General features: G+C 41.7%; 1 protein-coding gene across 1 annotated transcript in view; it reads left to right on the forward strand.

The window, feature by feature from the left end:
* The window catches only part of LOC108542986 (oligophrenin-1), a gene marked incomplete at its 5' end in the record, with an annotated part of 95,937 nt that extends 79,661 nt beyond the window's left edge, over positions 1-16,276 (forward strand). The window contains 5 exons of the mRNA XM_017893300.1: positions 1,397-1,720; positions 8,516-8,681; positions 9,735-9,785; positions 14,023-14,064; positions 15,316-16,276. Of these exons, the coding sequence (XP_017748789.1) occupies positions 1,397-1,720; positions 8,516-8,681; positions 9,735-9,785; positions 14,023-14,056 (575 nt within the window). The remainder of the gene's footprint in view (positions 1-1,396; positions 1,721-8,515; positions 8,682-9,734; positions 9,786-14,022; positions 14,065-15,315) is intronic.
* Between the last annotated feature and the right edge of the window lie 5,910 nt (positions 16,277-22,186).

Below are 22,186 nucleotides of genomic sequence, written 5' to 3' on the forward strand. Positions count from 1 at the left end.
AGTGTAAGTAATAACCACCAATTAATGAGTGTCTGTTATGTGCCAGGCACTGAAATAAGTGTACCATCTCCTGGAATCCTCACCACAACCTCATGAGACTGGTATTCTTTATTATTCCCATTTTACTGAGGAGAAAATTTGAGGTACAAAGAGAATAGGGAACTTGTACAAGGTCTCACAGTTGGTAAGAAGCAGAACTGAGATTCAGACCTGGCCACCTGGCTTCAGAGCCTGTATTTCTTTTAACATTTTATTACGAAGAATTCCAAACATAAACAGAAATTGAAAACAAACATATTGAACTCTCCACATTTCAGCATTTAAAAACATATACCCATTCTTATTTCATCTATACCCCTACCTGTTCCCCCAACCTACTCATCATGTCATTTTATTTGTAAATGTTTCAGTATATATCTCTAAAAGAAAGGAACTCTTTTAAAAGCAAAACCACAATATCATCATCATACTTAAAAGAAAATAAAACAAAACAGTGATTTCTTAGGATCAACTATCCAGTCAGTATCCACATTCTCCTATTATCTCATTTTGTTAAAAAAAAAATCAGGATCTAAATAAAATCCATGTATTACAATTGGTTGATATATATCTCAGGTTTCAGTTTGCTGGCTGGAACCTCTGTTCTTAACCACTATACTCATGAAGTTTTTTATGACTATGGAAGGTGACAGTTTCTTTACAGCAGGCATTCTCAATCTGGGGTTTATTGACAGCTTCAGAAGGCTCTGTGAATCACTTAAAAATTAGTTTTCAAAATTTTGGCTATATTTGTGTGGGTTAATTTTTCTAGGGAGATGGTCCCTAGGTCTCATTAGGGTCTCAAAAGCTTTCAGTAAGTCTCAGAACTACTGAAAAACATGTACTAATGTCAGAGGAAATTGTAGACCACAAAAGCTGGGGAAAGAACAGTTGGAGGTTTCCTTCTGAGTTGGAGAAAGAAGTTAAAGTATGTTATGTTGATTAACTTAAAATTTGAGAGACCTTAACAAAATACTTTTCAGAGAAGTGGTTAAGAGTTAACTGATGATGTCTTCATTTGCGAAGAATAGAATATGCCGTTGATTGGGGACTTTAAGTCTTTTTTGAATGACGTATTCCTTTAATAAAACCTCTTGGTTTATTGTGGCTTATTGAATTGTGGTGGTGAAAATCATACACGGATCTTGAATTCCTTATTTGAATTGGATCTGTGGCTTTACATGAACTGGGAAGGGTAGAGAATGATTCTGTGGGATATAGTTGGTTTGTGCCACAGTGACATAACTGCTTTGAAAATGTATACAAATTTTCAAAATTAAGTATGTATGCATGTAACAAAATGAAAAGATTTTAAAAGTTATCATTAATCTTTCCTCTTTGCACCAACTTTTCCCAGATGAAATCCAACATCAAACACTGAATGGTACTATCACCAGCAGCATAGAAACCCCCAAGCCACCACAACACCCCAAACTACCTATTCAGAGGAGTGGAGAAACTGATCCTGGGAGGAAGTCCCCAAGCAGGCCTATTTCGGATGGCAAGTTGGAGCCCTGCCCAGAGGTGGATGTGGGGAAGTTGGTGTCTAGGCTACAGGATGGAGGGACCAAGATTACCCCAAAGGCCACCAATGGACCCATGCCAGGCTCTGGGCCCACCAAGACCCCCTCTTTCCACATAAAGAGACCAGCTCCCCGGCCCCTGGCCCATCACAAGGAGGGTAAGTGCTTGGGAATCCCATGGGAGCCAGAGCTGAACCTAACTACTTTTCACCTTGAGATCCTTCTGAGTTTGGAGATATATTTAAGTGGCATTCTGTTCCGGTTTACTATCACTAATATTGGAACAGTGGGCAAGATCACAATAATCAGTCACAACAATCACTAGAATGTAAGCTTCATGAGGGCAGGAATTTTTTACCTGTTTTGTTTACCTCTATATCCCAAGTGTTATGTGCCTGGCACTGTACTAATTGCTGATATACTATTTCTTATCCTCACAATCCCACTGTAAAGAATGTATTATTATTATTTTTTTTTTGAGACGGAGTCTCGCTCTGTCACCCAGGCTGGAGTGCAGTGACGTGATCTCGGCTCACTGCAGCGTCCGCCTCCCAGGTTCAAGTGATTCCCCTGCCTCAGCCTCCTGAGTAGCTGGGATTACAGGCACTCACCACCATGCCTGGCTAATTTTTGTATTTTCAGTAGAGACAGAGTTTTGCCATGTTAGCCAGGCTGATCTCAAACTCTCGACCTCAGGTGATCCACCCGCCTTGGCCTCCCAAAGTGCTGGGATTACAGGTGTGAGCTAACATACCTGGCCAAGAATGTATTATTCTTGTTTTTTTTTTTTTTTTTAAATTAGGAAATGAAGGCTGCTGTAGGTAAGTGACTTGCCAAAGATTCACAGCTAGTAAGTGGCAGAGCTGGGAACTAAATCTTACCATGTCTCACAGACACCAAAGTCAGCGTTCTTTCCCCTGAGGCAGAACAATCATTTTACCTTCCTATAAGAAGCTGTGAATCTGTGAACCCTTGTTTTCTCATTCTCCCTTTGGAGTTTGGGAGAAATAGGGACAAAGGGGCACAACTTCTGCCAAACTCTGAACTTTTGAAATTATTGCAGATTCAAGGTGTGGCTGACTTCAGCAAATTTAATTAACTATTACATGTTGAGACTCATGTTGAGAGATTGGGGCTAATCCAGAGGGGAGTTTTAGGGGACATAATTCTTTGAAGATAGTAAGATATAATGGACAAAATAAGGACATGGGGAACAACATAAGGCATTTGAGGTATCAGAAGGCTTGGTGATCCAAGTCCTAGCTCTTGCGTTACTTTGTAAGCTTTAAGGAGTCTTCACAGTATGCAAATGTAAGAACCTCTTAAGAAAAATTGTCCAAAATAATTTAATATTAGGATAATGACATATTTATTGAGTGAACTGGGACTGATGTACCTGGGGCCCCACAATTACTACTATGCTGAAAGAAATGAATAAGGAACCCTATGAAATCAAGTCCAACTGTACCTCTTGAAAATGCGTTTATGACAATGAGAGAGCCCTTGGCAGACTAACGACCTGTGGACCCGACTTGCGGACCCATGCACAACTGCCTCATTATTAATAATATAGCCTGTAAGCTAGAATTCTGTTTTATCTTTTATTTTTTTTTTTTTTTTTTTTTTACAAATTATTTATGTTTGGAATTAAAAAGGACAAAAGTAATAATTTTAAATGACATGAAAAATAGTTGTGAATTCAAACTTTGAAGTCCAATAGACATAAAATACACCCCTTCATAACAAATGGTTACATGTTCGTCTTATTGGCTGACCTTTCATGCCACACACAGCGGAATTGAACATGTAAGCCCAACAAGAGAACTTAAATGAGACCTGGCCACCAAGGCCTAAAATATTAAACTGTCTGACACTTTACAGAAAAAGTTTACTGGCCTTTACCTTTAGATTCTAGAGTACTGATAGATAAACATGAGGCCCAGAATGGGGAATCGCAAGAGGTATGGGGAAGTAAAATGAGCAAGGGAAATGGCAGGAATGGAGTTTATAAGTATACTAAAATAATTTAGCCACATGAATCCTTTAAAACACTTACGCGTGGCAGCAGTGTCATAGATGTTGGTTCCAAAACTTTCTAGAAAACAACAAAAAGAGAGAAACCAAATGATCTAATATAGACTAGTTACACCTAAGACGGGTATAAACAAAAGCCCAATTGTTCACTGGTATCATAAGCTTTTCTAGCGTTTAAGAGGCCAGAAAAATTTCTTCCATGGATTTAATTTCATATAACAACCTCAAGTATGAAACAAACAGGGCCATTAGTGACTCAGAGCCACAATTTAGTAAAAGCTATTCAATGTGGGGGATGGGGGGGGGGGGAGGTTCAAGATATAAGATATTGCTACAAAGTCAAAGAGTACGAACTTCTATAAGTCGTTGACTCTGAAATGCCCGTGTGTGGTGTGATCAACTGATGCCTAGACGAAATGTGATATCACTCGATGGCTATCACAGTAGATTTATTTAGCTGATTTGACACCATTGGTTTCCAGGCTCTGTAAAATGAGAAAACAGTTCACCTGATAGAGCTATTATTGCTAGGATTTAAAGGAATAACAAAATATCTGGCTCATAATCAGCATTCAAAATATGATACTGATTTTCCTCCCCTGTCCCTCTTCTCACTATGATTTGGCTCTTCTGGGACATAGCCAAGAAAGGGAAAACTTTAATGTAGACCTCTGCTTCCATTTTTAAGTCATGTCATGACCTTCCTATCAATCTGGGTAGAAGGTTGGGTAACTCAACTTATGCTCATCACAGTAAAATTTGTCTTGTCTGTTGCCAAGCCTTGAGATTGGCCAGATTCTATCAGCTCAGCACACACAGTAACTCAGCCCTTCTTCTCTCCCTCCTGCAAAGTTCAATCCCAGTGGCATTCCCCTCTTCTCCTTCCTCCAGTCCTACCCTGGGCTGCTGGCGGCAGCTACTCTGATCTAATGGTCTCAGTTAATATAAGTACTGATCTGACTTGTTCAGTATCAGCCTAACTATCTAAATCTGGGCCTCAGCTTTGCCTGGCTTCATTTTCTGCTTTCAATCAGTTAGCAACAGCCTGGCATGATGCAACTTTTTTCAAAAACCCGTGCTTCCAGCTTTGGCTACAGAAAGCAGAACTGAGGTGGTTTTTGCCTCGGTGGAGAACCCCCCAAACCTCTGATATAGTTGCCTCTTTGAACCTTACCTACACTATCTATTTACTTCTTACTTCCTCCTTGCTCCCCTCCTGATTCTGGCTGCTTCTCCTAGTAGATTCCCCGGCATCTGAAGAGTTACCAGTTAAGCAAAAGCTGCACACAGCTCTGACCCTGTGCTATAACTGATAGTTGTTTGCTCCTGGTACTGGCCAGTAGCCTGAATGGCAGTATTCGAGGGAGGCAGCTGTTACCTCAGCCAGCCCAGTCTGCACCTTGCAGTTGTCACCCCGTTTCAGCTCTGTTGTTTAGGACTTTGCCTGCCATCCTGAGGATCAGTACACAGGCTCCATTGTGTTAGTGAGCCAACTGTGCCACAGTCCTGCCCCCATCTTTACCCCTTGCATTGACTTAACATTTGAGTGGCCTTAACATTCTTCACATTTTTTCTCAGCAATTAAAAGTAACAAAAGCATGGTGCATGTTAAACTGCTTTTTTCCATGATAGTCAACTTTAAAATAAGAATCAATAGTGTTTGCTGATGGAATTTTATCAAGGATCCTTTTCTGTTCCAGACATGAGCTTGATACTTTCACTCTTCAGTTGCATCTAATCATTGTGATAAGCCTTATGAGGTAGGATTTACCCTCCCCTTTTTATAGTTGGAGAAACAGAGGCTCACAGACACAAAACAACTTGCTCAGAGTTACCTAGGTTGTAAGGTGCAGAGATGGGGCTTGACCTCAGCTTCTTGGGTTCAAGATTGGGACTCTTTTTCTTCATACGATATTTCTTCAGTTGCATTGGCTACCTTCTCCTTTCTATTTTTCTAAGGACCACTTACTTTTGGGGGGTGCAAAATTATACAAGCATATTTTTTTCTGCCTTCATCTGAGTTTATTGCCTCTTAAGTGTCCTGACTTTGCAAAGGGCAGACATGTAGCTACCACAAAGGGATTTAGGACTTCCCTTTGGGTAATGAAGAGGGAGGAGGGCTATATCCCATCTACTTTACATGTTTTTGTTTATTTAATCAGGCATAATCCTATGCAAAGGGAGAGACAAAGATGAAAAGTCATTGTCTCTGCCTTCCAAAGGTTCGTGGTGACACTGGCATGCAAGCAATCAGCCCCAGCCCAATGTGATCAATGTTCTAATAGGGGTGAGAAGAAATTCTAGTAGGAGCATGGAGCAAGGAGACCTTCATTCTACTTGAGGTATTGAGATGACAATGAAGAGCACACCATGGACTAGGACTTTATGACATGGGTTGAGGGGCCCTTCTTAGCTCCTTTCCTCTGTCTTGGCTGGAAAGGAAAGATTGCATCTGGTAGCATGCTTTTGGGCTTGTAAGGACTTGCTCAGTCACAGAGCCATCAATTCTCCACTGAGGTGACTAATGCTATGAGTGGCATTTGCATCTACTCTAAAAGTATTAGGAACAGACTTGCTCTTGCAGTAATGGGTGTTGCTGGCCATTATCCGCATTTTCTTGTTTGGACTTATGCTTTAATAATCTACTGTTTGGTTTTTATTCTCTACTTTTCTTGGAGCCTAACTCCAAATTGTTTTATAAGGATAAATAATGGCTAAGGAAGGCTTTAAGGTGAGCATGGAGGAGTGTCATAGAAAAAAAGAGAATTCTAGGAGATGGGGAATCTACAAGAGGAAACAACCTCCTCCTACTCTGTACCTTCAGGTTGGGTATAGATGAGTATAAGGAAAGGTGAAAAAAAGTTGCTAAGGTTGAATACTGATGACCACCAGGTCCCAATAAATCTGCAAATGTTAAGATTCTTTGGTTATGCTCATTTGACAGAGATTAGAGAAAGAGGGAACAGGTTGGGCTTGAGAGGGAGATCAATTTTGTAGTAAAAGCCAGGTTTTGGACTAAGGTTGAAAAGAAATTAAAAGGAAGTACAGCTTGGTGGAAAGACTATAGGCTCAAGAGACTTAGTGGTTAAAAGCTCAGGCTCCTGAATCTTCCAGATGTGAGTTTGAATCCTGGCTCTGCCTCTTCCTAGCTGTGGGACCTTAGGCAGGTTACAACCTCTCTGAACCTTAGTTTTCTCATTTGTATGATGAGGATAATATTTGTGCCCATAGGATTACTATAACAACAAAGTGAGTTCTCTACATGCCTAGCATATCAAGAGTACTCAATAAATGATAGCAGTTGTTTTGCTTTCATAGGAGACTATTACTAGCTACTTGATCTTAGTTAGGTCAGCTTTACTTCTTTGAGCCAGTTTTCTCAACTGTAAGTGGGGACAATACCACCATTGAAGGCAAGGATTTTGCATGGATTAAATTAGATTAGCTATACAAAGAATCTGGTAAAATAATAGAGGCTTAAGAAGTGGTAGTATTACTAGGTAACAACCTCTCAGGAAATGGCAGGCGTGGAAGATGGGGTATCTACTCTTCTGTATTCAAGGCCCTTTGAGAAGCCTCAAGCCTAAAATGTAGATGGCATAAAAGAGTTCAGAGCTATGTTTTCAACCCACAACCTGTCCCTACCATGCCACCTAGGAAGCGGAAAACTAACCTCAAGGTCTAGCTCAATTCTCATTCTGTCCATGAAGCCTTCTGACAATCCTACCCCAGTTAGCCCTCCCTTGTTTCACATATTTTGGCACCCAAGATTGGCCCTCTAATGTGGATGCTGATTTATAGTATTCACACTTATTTCCCGTGAATATGACTTATATCCCCAACTCAGTTTTGAGCTCCTAGAGGGCAGGGGTCATTTGTGTGCCTTTTTTTTTTTTTTTTTTTTTTTTTGTGAGAGTGTAAGCTTGGACTATAATGGGCTATTATATATAATAGCACTTTTTGTGGACTTTTTCACTTGATATTATTTTGTATGCCTGTTTTGTTTTGACCTGGTCTAAATTTTGGCAGTTCACACATAATATGTATTGGTTAAATGCTTGTATGAATTGAATTGTTTGTTTAGCCTTTGTGGTTAGGTCTGATTTTTTTTCTGATAAGATGCATGCTTTTGTGCCAATTGCTTTTTCTTTAGGTTTTTTTTGTTGTTGTTTTTGTTCCCCTCTTGGATTAGTCCATTTGGGCCTGTTCCCAAAAGCAGAATTACTGGATCAACAAGTATGAACTGTCTCATATGTATGATTTTGTATTTCATCCATATTGTTCCAGAATCCTTGATGCCCTCTAGATAAAATAAACCCAGTTCACATTACCACCTGCAATGTGTGAGTTTACCTGTTTCACTATAGTCCTACTATAACCATCTTATTTAAAATGTATTTATATTTATTTTGTACTGACAAGGAAACTAAAGACACAGAGGCAGGAAGGTGAGTTAGAAGACAACTATAATAGTCAAGGCCTAAGTGAAAAGACCTGGATTTCAGTGATGATAAATTTAAACAATTCAAATTCATCATCATAAGACATTTAGTAAGCACCTACTGTGTACCTGGCCCTGCACTAAATATATTAGTACCCGATTTAATCCTCCCACTATCTCTGTAAGATAATATATTGTGGATCTTTATTATATAGCTGGGGAAACTGAGACTTAGGTAATCGATATGACACACCCAAGATATCTGAAACTCCAGAGCTGGGGTTCAAATATAGTCTGAAGGGATAGTTGCCAGAAAATTAAAAAAAAAAAAAAAAAAAAATAGCCAGAGTTGTTAGTCACCAAGAAGAAATGGAGGCCAAGGAAGTTGGCCCAGGTAACTCTCATATTGGGTGCCTGTTCATGAGTAGTGTTCTGTTTGGCTAACCATCCAAGTTCCTGGTATCATTTTCTCTTCTAGGGGATGCTGACAGTTTCAGCAAAGTGCGGCCTCCAGGAGAAAAGCCAACCATCATCCGCCCCCCAGTGAGGCCCCCAGATCCTCCCTGCCGGGCAGCTACTCCCCAAAAGCCAGAACCAAAGCCAGATATTGTGGCTGGCAATGCAGGGGAAATCACATCATCTGTGTAAGTAGGGTTATACCTCAAACTTGACTGAAGGCCTGTCCTAGGCCACTAGGAATGCTTTCAGGATCACCATATTAAGGGTATACAGTGCACAACCCTGGGGCATCCTTCACTTTATAGTCTAGGGAAATATCATAAGCCAGCCCTGTTGGGAGTATTCCATTCAATGCTCAAAGCTGAGGGATTTCTCTAAAGTTGAAACCTTTGATTCTTAGTACCTGCTAGGAGACCTATTTTTCTTAACTTCGTTTATCTCTGTATGGTGATATTATTACCTTCTGATTTTAGCTTCCTTGGCTCAGGACATTTAAAAAAATTTTTCTTGTTATGTCTACTGGTTTTAAAAGTAATTTAATGAACAGATTTGTTCATTGTACTTATGCTTGAGGCTTTTATTTTAAGCAAAGGGTATGATTTAAAATTTTTTTCAAAATGACTTGGGTTCCCCAGAGAGCCTCTTACAGGGTGGGAGCTGAGCTGATGTCCAACAGGCCTTCCTGAGGCTGGGCTGCAAGCCAAGGAACCAGGGAAGGAGCAGCTAGGGTAGGACCACAGCAGTGCTCAGGGACCAGCTTTGCTTGGCCACAACGCGCTTGCCTGTCCTCTCTTTATTGACTGGGACTGCTCTCAGTATACTGCCTCTTGGTCTTCCTTTTTCTTGTGTTTCTTGTTTTCCATAATTGTAAAATTGGAGGAAAAGAAGAACAAAGCCTCCACAGCTTTGACTAATTAGCTCAGTATATTTACAAAAAGCCAACAATTATACTTTGAAATCAAGACTGGTTTCATTTATTTCCCCCAAGAAGAGCCTGACTCAGCAACATACTCAGAGCATTCTGAAGCAGTGGGGATAAAGAGTGTCAGCTATGGCCTTAGGGGTGCCTGTGGGCTCTGGACCATTTCACATTCGGATGCGTAGGGCCTTTGCCAGCAAAGTCAGGGGCTGGCATTGGTGTCTCATCTGGTTCAGAGTCTCCTGTCCTTTCTGTTGGCCACTGGTTCTCACATGTTTACCAAAGCAACTTATGGGACTTGGTTGGCTTCTGTTTGCAGGGTGGCTTCCAGGACCAGGTTTTTTGAAACAGCTTCCCGGAAAACAGGAAGGTAAGAGATAGAGGTGGCAAAAGAGAAACCAAATCGCCTTTTAATAACTGCATCCTTAGCATGCAATTGTGCTCACTCTAGCATTCTCTCTTTTTTTGTTTCTCTACAGATCTGTCTCTGTCTGTCACTTTCTCTCCCCCAACTCTGTCTCTCCATCCCTATCTGTCTCTCACCTGTTCACCTGTGTTGTCTATTTGTCTCTCTCATATTCTTTTTCTCACTTGGTGTCTCTGTCCCTCTTTCTTTCTTTCTTTCCTTCTTTCTTTCTTTCTTTCTTTCTTTCTTTCTTTCTTTCTTTCTTTCTTTGTTCCCTCCTTCCTTCCTTCCTTCCTTCCTTCCTTCCTTCCTTCCTTCCTTTTCTTCCTTCTTTCCTTCTTTCCCACTTTCCCTCTTTCTTTTTTTTCTTTTCTTTCCTTTTCTTTTCTTTCTTTTGAGATGGAGTCTTACTCTGTTGCCCAGGCTGGAGTGCAGTGGCACGATCTTGGCTCACTGCAACCTCTGCCTCCCGGGTTCAAGTGATCCTCCCACCTCAGCCTCCCTAGTAGCTGGGACTACAGGTACGCGCCATCATGCCCAGCTAAGTTTTGTATTTTCAGTAGAGACAGGGTTTTGCTATGTTGGCCAGGCTGGTCTCAAACTCCTGACCTCAGGTGATCCATCCACCTCAGCCTCCTAAAGTGCTGGGATTACAGGCGTGAGCCACTGCACCCAGCCAGTGTCTGTGTCATTCTCAATCTCTTTCTGTCTCTTTGTGTTTCTCTGCCTGTGTCCCCATAGTTGTCTTTATCTGTCCGTTTCTCTGTTCATGTCACTCTATGTCTCTGTTTTTCTCTTCCTGTGTCTCTTTGTATCTCTTGTCTCTTTGCCTCTCCATTTCTTCATCTCTCTCTGTGCTCCTCTTTCTCTTTTCTCTCACAAGCACATATGTATGTGCACACTTGTGTGTGCATGTGCATGCGAATACACACCAAGCAGTATCTCAAAGACTTTACACCCAATGTGGCTCTATTTTTTGTTAGTTTACTTATTTAGATTCCATTATATACTCAAAGGGCAGCTGACAGGGATATGTAGAATATTATACTCTAACATAAACAGCCTTTGGGCCCCCATTTCAAGGGCAAACACTGGACTTAGGCAATGGTTCTCAAAGTGGCTGCACATCTAAGTCACCTGGAAACGTGGAGAAAAAAGTCACATATTCCTGGATTTCATTCTAGACCCATTAAAACAGAATCTCTAGTAGTGAGGCCTGGGAATATGACTTTTTGTTTTATTTTGTTTTTTCCCTCCCTCCCTTTCTTCTTTTCCATTAGTTTGTTATTAAAACTTCTCAAGTGCTGGTGCAGACTGTCCAAGGCCTGAAATTTAGGACCCTTTGGACTAGAACATCTGGAGAAATATTTGGTTAGCCTTCAGGGACACTTTTATTGGTTATCAGAGAGTTTGAAATTGTTCTTCCTAACAGGTGACAGAAGCAGAACTCTTCTAGGTGGTCAGTTAAAAGCAGAACAATATACCTTTCCCAGCAGTGGAGTTGGGGTGGATTTGCCATCCTCTAGTCAAAACTATGGGGACTGACTCACTAGGACATGATTCTGCACAGCAGTTCATTCTAGCTCTGCTTGTCAGTGAGCCACCTGGAACCTCAGACTGGGCCAAGTTCTCCTTAGACAATAATTTACCATTCATTCTACCATAGCAGATGAAAGTCAGATCAAGGCACCAGATTTCTGTTACCGATAGCATGAAGATAAAAGTTTTCACCTCAGAAATTTTTAAAGTAAGCTTAACCAAATATCTCCCTTGAGAAAAGAAAAAAAAGAAAAGAAAAGAAGAAGGGAGAAGAAGAGAGTCTCAAATATTCTCAATAAGTTGGCCTATGCCTCCCTAGAATAAGCCACTTGAGAAGTAAATAACAAGGAAATAGAACGATGTAAACTGGAATGAACTGAATATGTCTATAGGAAAGCTTTTTAGAGGAGGTGATATATGAGCTGGGGCTTGAAAAAAGAATAGAACTAGACAGAAACAATGTTGTGGGGGGAGTTATTGATCTGCAAGCTTGGACAGGAAACCAAGGTATTGAGAAGGAAATATGTAAGAAGCAGGAAGAAAGTCCAATAGAATTTTTAAGGCAGGTAGACTTACAAGAGGGAAGCTATAGCCAAACTGGTATTGAGAGTGTGAAAAGATGGGTAGCCACTACCAATGGGCTGGGCTTTGTCAGCCAGTGCTCAAGGAAGCCTTAGATCAACCACACCCTACAAGGGCTATGACCAAAGCAGGCACTTCAGGCTAGAGTATCACTCTACCCACCCCGTGTCTGGTCTTCTAGAACCAAATTTAATCCTGTTCTTTATTCCTAGATTCCATTTTGGCAGGAATGTAGGTAAGACCAAAGTAGGTACACCTGCTCTCCAGTATGTCGTGAGCTAACATCCTGGGTACCTACAGGCTCCTCCCACTCAGCATCCACATAGGGAAAGCATCCCTTCCATCTAGGCCTCCACCTTGTAACCACCACTTGCATCAGTGCTTCCACAGGCTGGCCTCTGCTCAAGATCCTCAGACCAGTCACACAGTCAGTCCCATCTGTGGTCATTGTTGCTAAGTTTTTATCTCATCTCTAATGAAAATGATGATCTTTTTAAACTTTGTCTTGCCCCTTTTTGGTCCCCATTTGTATACCTGACTACAGCCTAGCATTTGAATGACATCAACCCCTTATTCATTTCCCTTACACAATTTTAACATAATAACTAAGAAGAAAATGAGTAATGGCTCATCAAGAACATAAAGGAGGGGAGGACATTTCAAAGAGGCCCAACAGCTTATGGTTTCAGAAGTTATTAGCATTCCACTTTGGCTAGAATGTGGCAGTGAAAAGAGGGAAGCTTAGCTGGGGGTGAGACCAGAAAGATGAATTGGAGCCAGATTGTGAAGGCATTGTATAACATACTAAGGTGCTTGGTCTTTATACTGCAGTCCATATGTGGATGAGTCATAGAAAGGGGGGAAGAACTTCAAGCATGACAGTCACATTCTGAGCTGACCAAGTTGTAGAAAGATCACTTTGGTAGTGGGAAAGATAGATGGGAGAGTAAAGACTGGAGACCAGTTAAGGAGACTAATTGTCCTGACAAGAGTTGGGTAAGCCCTGGCCTATGGCATTCCCAGTGGGAATGGAATAGAAGGGACAGATTTGAGAAAGACTCAATAAGACCTTGCTACGTTTTCAAACATGGAACATTGATGAACTGAGAAAGAGAAAAATCTAACTTGGGCACTTAAGTAGATGATACAATAATTAATCATGGAGAATCAGGTTTTATGGGAAAGATGCCGTGCTCAATTTTGGACACAGTGATTTTGAAGACATAGTTGTTAAATTTGTACAAATTTTAAAAAGACACTTAGAGTCTTAGGTAGAGATGTTCAGTGGGTAACTGCAACTTAGGCTAGCAGTTGGAGCTGGATGTACGTATACATAGATTTTGGGGTAGAACTGTGAGTACAGCCACTATATAAGTCTTGGTGGGGGGGCTATTCACATACGCTACAATGTGAATAGTAGCCTGTTGCGGGGAGGTCCCTAGTATTTGGTGGCAATTGAAACCATGGATGGGAATAAGATCCTCCAGGGAGTAAGTGTAAACAGACTGGAGAGAAGAGATAAACAGAGGGTTGAGGACATAGCCCTGGGGACCAACTGTTATACGCAGTGCTCTGGCCACACTATAGTGGGTTTCATTTGCCAAGATTTTCTCGTCCCCCAGCTGTCCCCAGACAAGGGTAATTTAGAACTAATCCAAGCACATCAAGAGGCTGGACAAGGTTGGTTTGGTCTTCTAGGCAAAGGAGGATTCATCTTTCACATGGTACTTGTCTGTGTCCTCACTCTTATCCCTGTTAGAGATCATCACAGTATGTAGTTTGTGGTCTGCAGCCAGCTTCCCTGGGTTCTCCAAGCTTCACATAGTCTGGTACTCAGAGAATTGTTCTGGTGCCTGAAAGATGTCTTCACGTCTGGGATGCTGGGCTCTTTAAGCCTGCCAGAGAAGGAGCCCCAACTATAAGCATGGAGCTAGATGTTTTGAAACATCTGGGCTGAATCACTTCTCCATTTTTCAAATGGCCTCTTTAGCACTGGCCTGGAAGGGTCCCCCATTCCCCTAATTTACCTTTCCAGTCCTTATTTCTAGAATCTTAGTGAAATGTCTTTCTTTATCCACAGTTCTCAAGGCAGACTTCCTGGAGATGAAAGTTGAGGCTACAGGTATGTAGTCCCTATCCCTGATTACAGAACCTTGTTCCACATAAGCCTTCATTACGGGATCTGATATTTTGAGGACTGGAATAACATGTAGATCAGAAGGGTGGGAACTCACTTCTATGCCTCAGTTCAATACCCTATCACTGCATGACCCTTAAATTTAGTGACTTTCAATTCCAAGGTTTTGTGTGATTTTAAGTAACCTTCCTCTTTCGTTTCTTTTTTTCCTAGCCAAACTATGACATGCTTTCACAGATTACCTTTGAATCAAATTTATTAAGAATCCTAGGCTGTGACATTTTGGGAAAGTACATTTCCTTCTCTGAGCCTCAGTTTCCCAGTTTCTAAAATGAGAAGGTTGGAACCTTCTAACTTTGACACCTCTCAGGCCTTTAAGGAAACCAGGAACCTCCTTTTTGATATTATAACAGATACCAAGAGGCTACCTTAGTATCTATAGATGGATTCATTCCTACAGACCAAATCATTATTTCAGTCTTACCCACCTGAACCTTCATTCTTAGTCCTTTATGTTTGTCCAATGCAAAGCACTTTCACATTCGTTATTTCATTTGATGCATATCACATGCCAGGAGAAGGGAGGATAACATGTGTTCTAACTCAACAAATAAAGGAACTGAAGTTCAGAGGGGATAAGTGACTTGCAAAGGTCACAGGAGACTCAGATATCAGGGAAATTCCTTTCTCTACCGTAGGAGTTCTGATTGTTTGACTATCAGATTGCTGGCATGATGTGACCTGATACACACATAAATGAGATCCAAGTATCTGAAGCTTGGCTTTTCATGTGCTCCCTAACCTTCTTTTTTTCCCTGTCACTGCCAGTCCTCAGAGGTCCATGGGTAGATAAGCTTCTCCTTATCAGCCCCTGTGGAGGTGAAGTCCCTGTTAAAAGGAAGTTTGTAGTTATTATACGACCATAAAGGCAGTGGGCATGATGTGGGAAGTAATCTCAGAGGTCCTAGTATCAGGCTTCTATTTCTCCATGTAGATTTTGGGGAATTTGAGTTTAGGTCAAAGGCACAAAGTGTCCAACCCTGGTCATAGCACCATCTTAGGCCTGTTTCATGAGATCTGACTTGTAAGAGCCTTTGCCCAGCAATCCCCTGTTGCTCAGAAGATGAGCTACCAATTATAGGCTTACCTACCTACCAAGAGAAGCCCCACTGATCAGTGGCTGGTAAGTATTTGACCAGTCCTGGCTAATTCCCTACTCTCTTCTTTCTCTTTCAGGTTTTAAAAGCCTTGGCCTCAGAGGACCCTTTGCAGGTTCTGAAACAGTCTTTCTTCTTCAAACCTTTGTGTGTGGAGTCATTTTGTGTTGAAGAGCAGCTCCTTCCTAGCCTTGCACTTTCAGGCTCTCTCTGGGAGACCATAAAATAAGGAGCATGTGTCCTAGACAGTTGTTTATATCTCCTTTGTATTCAGTCTTCATCCCCTCAGAAGGTCTGTTTTGAGTTCCTGTAACACTGTGAAGAGCTAGACTCCCTCAAGCCAGACTCTGCCAAAACCAAGATATCCACTTACCTGAGTCGAAGAGGGGAGCTCAGTTTTCAACTCTACCCTGAACTTCCTGCTTCCTCAGAGGGCCATTGAACTCTGAGAGTTTTGGGGGTAAAGACTGATCTCAGGGGTCTTACCTTGAACTGAAGGCCACTTGAGTTGGGGCCATTGCTTACCTTGGTTGGAGGGAAATAGAAATGTTTGCTGAACATTGGAGAATCTCAACATGTCTCCTACTGAGGATATGGACACTGGTGCCATGTTGGCGCTCTGGTGCTTCAGTATGTTGCCAAGAGCCTGCCTGCTCCTGCGGGGCCATGAGTGGGATGAGTGATGCCCGCACAGCCCCTCCATGTGGACTTAGGAAGGTGGCCTTCCTGCTCTTACACGCAGCCACTTAGGACAAATCTGCAAAGCATGTTTTGCATGTCAAAGCCTAGGTCTATTTGGATTATTCTTTCTCCTTTTTTTTTTTTTTTTTTTTTTGACAGCTTCCTTTCCAAGCAATCAAGAAACAAACAAAAGCTGAACACATTTCTTTAAAAAAAAGGGAGACTGTGTTTGGTTCTGCAGGAGTTCTATTTTGGGGTCAAATGCTAGAAAAATTGTTAACGTGGATTGAGGCCAGGCAGCTGTCACTGTTGCTTCATGTTTGCCTTCTGCACATAAACTATTTTATCTCCTGAAAAAAGCAATTCTTAACCCTGTGTCCATGGACTCAGAAACTCCATGATGCCCCGGAGATGGTATGCACAATTCCATGACAACATGCCCTTTCTGGGGAGATAATCCACAATGTTCTGCTAAATTTCAAATGGGCTCGTGACCCAAAAAAGTTAAGAACCACAGCACTTGAGTAAAATACCCTTTTTGCAATCCATATAAGCCCTTGATTGGAGCGGCTTTTCAAAATCATTTAGTCTAACTGCCCAGTTTCCAGTTGGGGGAACTGAGGCAGAGCAAGGTAATGATCACACCAGGACAAGATCTCAGGTCCCGGGCTCCTATGCAAGTTTTTTTTCTCCATTATATCACACTTATCTAGTAAGGGACCTTGTGGTTTGCGGCTTTAGTGGCCATCATTTCTGGGGGTTGGCTTTTACCCTGTTTCTTGAGTATTTGCCACCAAGTGAAAAATGTTAAGACATAATCCCCTGCCAGGTCCCTTTCATTTGCTATATCTATTATTGGAAAGGACCTAAAAATTGGTGTAATGGGGCAGAAATCTGAGGAATGGACATTTCTGATTCCTGTTTGTTGAAGGGAAGTTGCTGGAAAGAGCATCGGTACTTGTTTCTGTGCAGATGCCTGGGCCGTAGCTTGTCTGTAGAGTCTGTATAATTATAATGTTGCCCAGTGTGAGGGAAAGAGCTTTCCTACTTGCACTCTTCTACCAAGGCCCTATTAGTGCACTGAGTATAGTACTGACAGAGAAACCTAGATAAAGAGATAGAGAGTGAGTGCATGCACACTCATGCGCAAACCTCACTCAGAGATGCATTTGGAACAGTGCTACTGAAAGGCAGTAGTCATTTTCAAGACTGAATTCCAAACATGGTTTATTGGTGAGTTAGGAACATATAAGGCCAAGTACACTGAGAGCCTTTTTGAAAGTAATTGAGTGGAAACTTGATGCCATTCTAAATCAAGGCATATCCAGGTGGCCCCATTGAACCCTCTCCACTGTACCCAGTCTCAAAGGCCAGGTTGCTAAGAAACCAGGAGTAAAAGAGTCAAGTGACCATCATTTATCCTGCTGCTTGCCCCCAACAGTAGTCTCTGTGAGGCCTTACTGACCTCACCTAGGAAGTGGTTTTATTTTTGAGCCCTGGTTTCAGGGCTGTGGCCTCCCTGCTCTATCCTGAATAAAGCAGACAGGTGTGCAGCTTTTGGCCATGAAAGCGTGGCTAATTGAGCCACAGTCCCTTTAAAGAGACATGGTTTGACTCTGGTTTTCTTGAGGGAAAATGCCACAATCACCAATGCAAACATTGGAAGATTATTGAGAGCCCTAGAAAGTTGCTGTGATCCCAGTAGAAAATATGTCCCAGAAATGTCATGAGATTGCTGTGTGTTGCCTGGGACACAGATCAAAGGCCTATCGTGGAGAGCTGAGGACCACCAGTCTGCCCAGAGGCCAGGGAGCAGTGGCTGAGTAGCTCCGCCCTTGCTCTGGTCTATACCTTAAGAATCCCAAAGAATGAATCTCAGCGCCTCTCTTTGGCACTCTGACTTAAAGTGCAAAAAGCTCCTGTGGCGAGGCATGCTATCATGGAATGAGACTGGTTTGGCCTAGGCTTGATGAATGGGTAGTCATTTTGCAGAGGCTATGAGAAGAGGGTGATCATAGAAGAGTGGCAACTATAGGAAATTATCAACATACCTTGGCCAGCAGGTTAGAGAACCTGGCAATGGATGAACTGAAACTGATGAACTGGCAGGGATAACAAAGAACCTAACATTTATTAAGCACATATTTATTAAGTGCTCAGTGTTTCATATACATGCAAGTATTATTCTCATTTTACAGAGAAAGAAATTATGTCCTGGGGGCTAAAGCAACCAGCTCAAGGGTACATAGAAAGTAAATAAACGAACTGTGATTTGAATCCAGGCCACTCTTAGCCCATGCTGTTTTCCCTTTGCCACACTGTGGTAGGTGTTTGAACAGAGGCCACATTGCTAGACTTGGCATGACTCTTGACTCTTGCCTGCCTACGAAATATTGAAAGGCAAACATTTGAAGGAGGGAGGGGATGCAGGTTCAGTTTATATGGAAATGCAAACTGGGCTGGAAGATATTGCTGAGTTAGGCTTTCTCTTCATATTGAGCTTACACATTTGGTAATGTTTTTAAGATGATCATCTAATTTTATTTTGTGAAGTGAAGGATTTGTGTTTTAGTTGGTAATTGTTAAGTCCTTGCCTTGCCATTTTCAAAAAGTAAAAAAAGGTCCTCCACAGATGTCCTCCCATACTTCGCCAAGGTTGTAGCCATGGGCGGATGTTTTCAGTTGTTCGAGCCTATAGAGACTGGGGTGACGATCCACAAGTTGCAGCGCCCGCGCAGAGAAAGAGCGTCCTCCGCGGTGCTCGGCAGTACCTGATGTATTGGGGTCAAAGTCTCTACAAATTTTTCCTTGGTCGTAGCAAAATCAAGAGATGGCTTACAAACAAGACTCACGGAATTTTAATGTTTTGAAGTTTTTGTTTTTTAAAAGGTGGGGTATTCACGTCACTGAGGGACAAACTTAGCATCTAATTTCATTATAGTGTCATGCCGGGAGTAACTTTCTAAAGTAAATTGGTTATCATGGGAAAGTATTGGGTCTTTTCAAGAAGTTCTTTGATTCTGTAAATAACTAGAACAAAATAAAGTAGTAAAAGAAGAAATATGTTCTGTGACTAGGAAAAAATTGCTTTTTGAGAGAACGTAGATCATTATCACCACCTTTTAAGGTAGCTTGCAGCATAAGTGGCCTTGACACATTACAAGCCAGAAAAAGTGTCAGCAAATCCATAAAAAATTTCCAAAGAAATCAGATATCTTAAAGATAAGTTTTCAATAAAGAAAAGCCTTCATTCTTCCTGGGGGAAATGAAGCATTGATGCCAAGGGCATTAAGTAGCAGGACTAGAAAGAGTGTCTGTGTGAAAGACATCATGGCTATATCAAAAATAATAAAACAAATGGAGATCCTGGGGCTCATTCATGTGACTTTCAATAAAGTATGTAGACTGTCTAATATAAGTGGCCTCCATCTGCAGTTTTGTCATGGAAACAATATTTGAGCATATCTTTGAGGCATGATGGTACATGGAACCACTCACTACCTACTGCTTGTGTTGACTTCTACAAATCTAAGGAAACTTAGGTAAAGAGTTCTTTTGCACCTAGGAGTCTCCATTTATAGTTTACTTTGAACAAGGACCTCTCAGTTCCCTCAGCCTTTGCAACATCATTATGTGACAGGTGACAGGCCCATTTTACAGATAAGGAAACTTGAGGCTTAGGGAGCTGAGAAATAATTTGTCCAAGATTATACAGCTAGGTTAACTGGAAACTACAGAGGCCTTCCCATTTCCATTTTTAATACAATTCACAGCCCCCAGTAGTAAAGAAAAGAAATCCCAAAGGTAAATGGAGAAGATTATTAGAAATAGGAATGATAAACATCTTTAAGTCTTGCTACTCAAAATGTGGTTCATCATCAGCCTTGACATAAGCATTACCTGGGAGCCTACTGGAAATGCAGATTCTCGGGACCCACTCCAGCATCTGGAATCAGAATCTGTACTTTCACAAGATGCCCAAGAGATTCCTGTGCACATTAAAGTATGAGAAGCACTGCTATGAGGTATTTGAGACAGCAAAGCAGCTTGAGGAAGGAGTCCTTTTGGTGAGACAAAGACCAAAAGTGGTGGATAAGAATGGTCTGGTATGTTGGGAGTGGGTACAAAGATTGAGTCCATAGCTACCTGCTTTTTTGCATTCTTTTGACATGTGCTTTGATGACAAAGGTTCTCCACCTCAAAGAATAGTGAAACCAGCCTGGGGAATAAGAAGACTGAAAAGTACTTGGCTTTCAAATCTCTGAGCAGTGGAAGCAGTGGAAAGACAACATGAGGACATGGGAAGAGCTCCTTTCAGGAGACCTCAGGGTCCAGAATCAGCGCTATCATTGCCTCCCCTTAATGTTGAGCAAATCCCTCTCCCTCTCTAAGCCTCAAATTCTCTGCCTTTAAACCAGGTACTCTCAAAGGATCTTTTCAGCTTTGATATTCTGTTATTTTGTGATGTTAATTATACCACAGCCTACATTGTAATGAAAACATGGGCAACTCCACTGACCTTTTTCTGGCCATAGTTTCACATCTTCAGTTTACATAAGAAGGGGTAATTCAGGAGGAAAGTTCGCAGTCATGGCAAACCAACATGAGTGGAAACCACAGGGAACTAGAAGGGGCATGATCTAGGTAGCCAGCTTGAAATTGCCCAGTATTTTAATTAAAGTATAACGAGGCATCCAAACTGCTTTGAACAAGCTGCTGCTTCATACCACATGCTGACAAATCAATTTGTATATTCTAAATAAGCTGTACTTTGAATAATTCATAAATTCCTCTGACTTGGGTCTTTTGATGGGGCAAAAGGGACTTACAAAACAGGGAATACTACCACTCCCTGCATCTGCCACTCATCTTCAGGTGATTCTGATGTCCATTAGTTAAAGACCACTGACTATAACCTAATCAATTAGAGATGGAGAAACATACTGACGGGGGTAAGGGTCTTGCTTAAGGCCACACACCAGAGCCAGGGGCAGAAAACAGGTGCTCAGAGTACTACTAGCACAAGGATTTTTCAACACTACTTTTTTGGGTGATCACCAATATCAAGATACCTGCTTCCAGTGGCAGGGCACACAATGGGGAGGACTGATAGGCTTCCCATCTGGGTGCTTTGTTTTCATCACATGTTCATGCTGATTGCTTCATTTGAACCGTAACAGACATATCATCTAGTCAGAGCAAAGATGATTATCCACATTTTAATGAGGTTCAGAAAGGTGACATAACTTGCCCAAGATCACATAGCTGAGAAATAAGACTGTGCCCTCGGTTGTCAGATTTCTCCTATGCTGCCCTGCTTCTCTAGGGGAGGAGACACAGCACTCCAAACACTTAGCTCTTAATTGCTTCGATTCAATTACTTCAAAACAGATTATTTTTTCCTTTTGGAGCATATAACAGTGTATGACTTGAAACTTTGCAGAGCATCCTTAATGTCCCTTATTTTGTCCTCATAATATCTCCCTAAGGTAGGGAGCACAAGGTATTTTTGCCCCAATTTGATGAATGTACAAGTTGAGGCCAGAGGCATTGTATTAGTGTTCTATTGCTGCTGAAAAAAATTACCGCAATTTTAGTAGCTTTGAAAAACACCATGTGTTTATCTCAGTTTCTGCAGGTCAGAAGTTTGGGATAGCGTGGCTGGATTTTCTGCTTACGGTTTCACTGAGCTAAAGCCAAGGTATCAGCCAGGCCTGTGGTTGTTATCTGGGGCTTGGGTTTTTCTTCCAAGCTCACTGGTTGTTCTGTGACTGAAGTCCCCATTTCTTAGACATCTCTATCTTCAAGCCAGCAACATTTCAGTCCTTTTGCTTTCTCTTCTCTTGCATCTTTCTGACTTCCCCTCTTCTGCTTCTGCTGTTAAGGCCTCGCCCCTTCATTGGGGTAATTTCATTGGGTTCACCCCAATAATCCAGGATAGTCTCCCTATGTTAAGGTCAATGGTAACACTAATCACATCTTCGATATTCTTTTTGCCATGTAATCACAGTCATGGGGAGTAGGACATAGAATCTTCTTAGGGGCCATGATAGCTGCTTACAACAGGCATGAAGTAGCTGCCAACAGAAGCCCTGCGTTTCAGTCTGAAGACACATGGTTGTGAAACCTTAATTTTAGGGAAGAATAAAATGATCATTTACATGTCACCTGCATGGGCGGTTAGAAACCCCAGGGTTGTTCAACCTCTCCCATCTCTCAAATACACACAGAGACAATTTGGCAGCACATCAAAGGAAGTAGTAGCAGGA

The sequence above is a fragment of the Rhinopithecus bieti genome, unplaced genomic scaffold, assembly GCF_001698545.2.
Source record: "Rhinopithecus bieti isolate Rb0 unplaced genomic scaffold, ASM169854v2 scaffold_24103, whole genome shotgun sequence".
In the NCBI taxonomy this organism is placed as follows: Eukaryota; Metazoa; Chordata; class Mammalia; order Primates; family Cercopithecidae; genus Rhinopithecus; species Rhinopithecus bieti.